The sequence below is a fragment of the Hesperophylax consimilis genome, chromosome 11, assembly GCF_061612785.1.
Source record: "Hesperophylax consimilis isolate HC1 chromosome 11, BYU_Hcon_1.0, whole genome shotgun sequence".
In the NCBI taxonomy this organism is placed as follows: domain Eukaryota; kingdom Metazoa; phylum Arthropoda; class Insecta; order Trichoptera; family Limnephilidae; genus Hesperophylax; species Hesperophylax consimilis.
This window is the reverse complement of record NC_142846.1, coordinates 5,102,517-5,107,677: the sequence shown is the minus strand read 5'-3', so window position 1 is coordinate 5,107,677 and position 5,161 is coordinate 5,102,517. Positions and strand designations below refer to the sequence as shown.

At 39.8% G+C, this 5,161-nt stretch overlaps 1 protein-coding gene across 1 annotated transcript; it reads right to left on the bottom strand.

The window, feature by feature from the left end:
• Positions 1–2,432: 2,432 nt before the first annotated feature.
• On the bottom strand, positions 2,433–3,266 carry LOC149419684 (uncharacterized). The gene has a single exon (XM_089637519.1). It carries the CDS (start codon positions 3,264–3,266, stop codon positions 2,433–2,435), a length of 834 nt encoding a protein of 277 aa, XP_089493645.1.
• Positions 3,267–5,161: the final 1,895 nt, after the last annotated feature.

Sequence of the window (5,161 nt, the reverse complement as noted above, 5' to 3'; positions counted from 1 at the left end):
TTCATTGCAAAACGCTTCGAACCTTACTAAGTCTCGTTGGATGAGCAGACAATCATTTAAATTTCTAACAATAGCAAATATTTTTATGTCATCGGCGTACAAGAGAAATAAACAATGCATGAAACATTCAGAAACTGTATTAATAAAAAGTATAAATAAAAGCGGTCCTAGGATTGATCCCTGTGGTACGCCAGAAGTAACTGGTTCCCATACGGAAGTATGTCCTCGTAACGATACAGCTTGCTGTCTTTTTGTTAAATATGAGATGAACCAACGTAATAAGTTTCCCCTAATTCCGTTATACATAATTTTTTTGATAAGAATAAGGTGATCAACCTTGTCAAAAGCCTTTTTGAAATCGCAGTAAATTGCATCTACCTGATGGCCTCGATCCATGCTAGTAAACAAAAAATTAGAGTAAATAAGTAGATTACTCACGGTAGATTTGCCTTTGACAAACCCGTGTTGTTGGTCTGTAATTTTGGCAGCAAGCTGAGGATATATATTAGTATGGACAAGTCTTTCCAACAGTTTAGGGATCGCTGAGAGAATGGATATTGGCCTGTAGTTTTCCACTCGTTGACGCGAATCACCCTTGTAGACCGGTATGATGTAGGCCAGCTTCCACCTGCCAGGGAAAACCCCATCACTCAGACATTTATTGAATATTATAGTAAGCGGCACACACAGTGACGACGCAGCAGATCTAAGGAAAAACGCCGGAATTCCATCGTGACCTGCACCTTTGTTTATGTCTAGCGACTTTAAACTTGATTTCACTTCTTGTTTCGTTAGTTTAATCGTGTGAATATGTGCAAGTCCTGAGTCGTGAACTGATTCAAGTTGATCAATGTCTATTGTGTCATTGACGGAGGAGGGTTCAAATGTTGACTTGAAGAATTCAGAGAACATATTACAGATTTTCTGGGCATTATTAGATTCACGTCCGTCAAAGGACATAGCAGCAGGATATCCGTCGGACGACTTTAATGAGGATATGTATGACCAAAAACTTTTGATATTGTTTTGCAATGAACTTTCAACGTTGTCAAAAAATATCTTTCGAGATTCAATAGACAACTTCTTGTATGTTGCACGTAAGAAGGAAAATTCACGATAGTCAGAAAGACCTTTGTATGTCTTCCATTTGAGCCAGACTTTGTCCTTTTTCCGTGATAGCCTAATAAGTTCGGGGGTAAACCATATGGGAAATTTTTCATTTCGTCGTGCCAGTAATGGAATAAACTTATCAATTACATTGTTTATTATTACATAGAATTGGTCTACTGCTTCTTCTGCTGATAAATTTGCGATTTCAGACTTCCAATCAATACAGTCAATGTCATTATTAATTTGCGCGTAATCAGCTTTCCTGAAATTTCGCCTACGCTCTTTGTTGTTTTTAATTTTTGATTGAATCGCGGAGGATATTTCAAATTTCAGGGCTGGATGGTGTCTATCCTCTGAAAGGAGAGGGTCGTCGCTATGTGTAACTTTTGTTTCGCAACTATAAAATATAAGATCTAAGAATTTATCGTTGTGGTTTGGTATACTATTATATTGGAGTAAGCTCATCAATGCCATTGTTTGAAGCAAGGTATGCGATGTAGCCGTGTTCGAGGAGGCAAGACCATGATTGTAGCCTTCAGAAAATGACCATGTTAGAGTAGGTAGATTCAGATCTCCTAGAACACAAAAAATATTATTTGGTTCTGATGAAAAAACGGATTCTAGGTTTTTGGAGAAAATATCATAAAACGTTGTTGGCGAGACAGGAGGTATGTATACAGCACATATGATGAGATTGAGAGACCTTACCGGAATAGATACGAAGATTTGTTCAATTTGATTTTTTTCCCAGTCATCGAGACGGGAAGCTGAGAGCTCCTTGCGCACTGCTACTAGCACACCGCCTCCGTCCATCTTACCAGTAAGTATACGGTCCCTATCTCGTCGGAACACCGTGTACCGTGAATCTATGAATTCAGCCGTATTAACACTTGCTACTAGCCACGTTTCAACTAGAACTATAACATCATAGTTATTCGATGAAATGTTAATAAGTAGCTCCTGAGTTTTGGTCTTAATACCACCGCAGTTCTGGTAATAAACAGATAAAGATGATGAGGTCATTTTATTAGTGTAAGTGTGTCCTTCGACTTATTCCACATTCGCGAGAGCGGTACATTGAGTAGGACATATGAAACATCAAAATTATTTATGAAAAAAAGATTACTTAGTGTAAAATATGTTAAAATTGTAAAATGTGAATGAATATAAAAGAGACATGATAGTGCTATATAATAATGGAGGTATTGCGCTGTAAACAAAAATATTAAGTAAATTTCTATGAAACAAACGAGTGAAAAAGAGTACAGGATAGTGAGAGAGAGTTGGCATCGATAGCAGCAGTAACGAGTGTGTTGTAGAAGTCACATATTCTGTTGATCTTGAGTCCTAATTCTGTTAAGGTCTCCCTCACGACGAATGGTGATCACTCGAGAGAGATCATTCCTTTTTGCCAGGATACTGCCATTCCGCATCCATACGTATTTGTAGCCATTTTCTTTTCCGGCGGCACGTGTTTTTCCAAAAAGTATTTTATTTTTTATTTTCAGGTGCTCGTTAACATAAAAATTAGTGGTGGGAGCGCCAAGTCCTAGTAGGTCTGTTGTGAGGCCGCGGCGAGTCCTTACCGCAGCGATGACGTCATCACGGAGACGCTTTGTCGTAAGCTGGACGACTATGTTGCGTGGACGGTTGGAAGGCGACGAGTAACCGCGAGCGACGCGGTGCACCGCCACCACAGCGCCACTTGGAAGCGGGACGTTAATAATGGACCCCATTCTCTCCAGTAATGTTAAAAGATTTTCACCTTTTGCCTCGGGAATGCCGTGAATGTCTAGGTTACACACTCTGCTACGCTGCTCCATTTCATCCTGAGCGTCTCTGATTGATTCCATTTCCTGTCTTAGGCTGGCATTTTCTTCCTGGAGAACAGTTACACATCCCATAATTTTGGTGTACTGGTCCTTCCACTCATTTGACAGCGCGTCCAATTTTTGATGAATGGCCTCAACTGCGAGTTTACTTTCAGTACGCATCGTTTCGAGTTTCAACTCAAAGAAGTTGATAAGGGAGTCTGTGTCAATGTTTATTATTGACTGGTGCGTTGCCGACGGTGAGTCCATGGGGCCAGATTCAGTCAATAGAGGTGATGATGGTGTTTTCTTCAAACTGCAAACCTTGCTGCGAGATTTAGACATTTTGGTTAGTTAATGTTTTTCTAAAGCCAAAATGTGCAAATAAAAAAAAATAAAAATATATATATATATATTTTTTTTTAATGCCAGTAGGATTCGAACTGAGGTTCTCTGAAACTCAACAAAGAAATGGCGAGCTCAATTTGTATTGGGGTGAAATATTTTAGTAATAATAGCGTTAGCACTAGGATTATTTAGAATGGCGTAGAGAAAAAAAAAAGTTAATTTTTGGAATCTGTGTGGGATTCGAACTGATGTTCTTCCAATCTCGGTGCGGATTTAGCGGGCGTTCTAACCACTGGGCCAAACTCCGCCTGTGAGATACCGTGAAATATTTGTATATTAATCGACTTAGCACAGGTATGTTTTTATTTTTGTTAAGTGAATGTTTATTTCGGCGACAACACTAAACTGTCACTTCACAGAACTTGAACTAATCACTTCAAATAAGAATAAATGCGACGGTTTAGACTTAGGACGGGTTGTTTCGGAGAATTTGAACAATTCATCAAATTTCAACGATCATTTTTGGGTTCTGTGAAAGTCCAATTCAAGTTCTGTTATTATATCATTATAGGCTAGTTGCTTGACAAAACTGAAATAAAAACAGAACTTGAAAAAATCTTTCACAGAACTTGAAAATGAACGTTGAAATTTGATGAATTGTTCAAATACTCCGAAACAACCCGTCCTTAGCTAACGTAGCTTGTTCGCTTTACTGTTCTGCAGGAAATCATTTACCGATAAATTGATTAATTATTATGTATTGTGGAATCTGAATTCAGGTGATTTTTGAAGAGCAGTTTTTTGACGTGCGTTCTGTTGGAAAGTTCTTACTGGTTCTTGATGTTGGAGTCTTTATGGTTTGTTTTGATTTTACACCATTTGGATGCGTTAAGCGCGAGTCTAATGACTTTGTATTGGAACTTTTGAAGTTTATCAATGTGACTGACAGCAGCGTACCCCCAAATGGGGCAGGCGTATGTAAATATTGGTCTAATTGTTGTTTTATACAAAAGTAATTTATTGTCCGTTGATAAACGACTTTTCTAGCCAAGCATCGGGTAGAGTGCTGATAAGCATTTATTGGCTGATTTTACTTTACCTTCTATATGTTTTTTCCGAGTTAATTTTGAGTCTAGGGTTACCCCGAGGTATTTGAAAGATTTTTTCATTGGAACATTTGCCCCCAACAGTTTTATGTTCGGGGGCCGCAGGATTTTGTAGGATTGATTGATATTCTCCACTTTTTGCACCACTCTTCGGTTAGAAGAGTTTGCATCTGTACGTGGCGTGTAGCAGTGGCCTCGACAGTAGAACTTGACATGATGTTAGTATCGTCGACAAATTGAGTGATTTTAACGTTATGATTCATGGGTTTCGGTATGTCGCTAGAGTAAATGTTGTAAAGTGATGGAGAGAGTTGGCTGCCTTGAGGGACCCCGGCTGAAAGGGGGCGTTTTGTGGAGAAATTATTATTTAATTTTACTTGAAAAGAACGGTCTCTTAAATAACTATTTATTAATTGAATGAGTCGTAACGGGTAACCAAGAGACAACATTTTATAAATGAGGCCGTTGTGCTAGATTTTATCGAATGCTTTGCAAACGTCTTATGAGAGAATTACTGTCTGTCTTTCTAAGGGGTTTGTGCCCGTTTTATAGGACGCCGGCGGTGGCCCCGCGCTCCCACGGGTCCCGCTTCCTCTTAAATTCTCAGAACCGAGAGCCGTGTTAAGACGCGATGGCGGCGCCCCGCCGGTCCGTTTACCGCCGCTTGGCCGGTAATTTCGGGCCGTGGTCGAACGTGACCACGGCTTTCCTTTGTTTGGGCACGATCCTCAGAACCGTGCCCGTGGGACGTAATGACGGCGTACCACCGGTCATTTGTAACGCTAT

Excerpts from the sequence above, each read along its gene's own strand:
- LOC149419684 (XM_089637519.1), bottom strand. The coding sequence starts at position 3,266 with ATGTCTAAATCTCGCAGCAAGGTTTGCAGTTTGAAGAAAACACCATCA.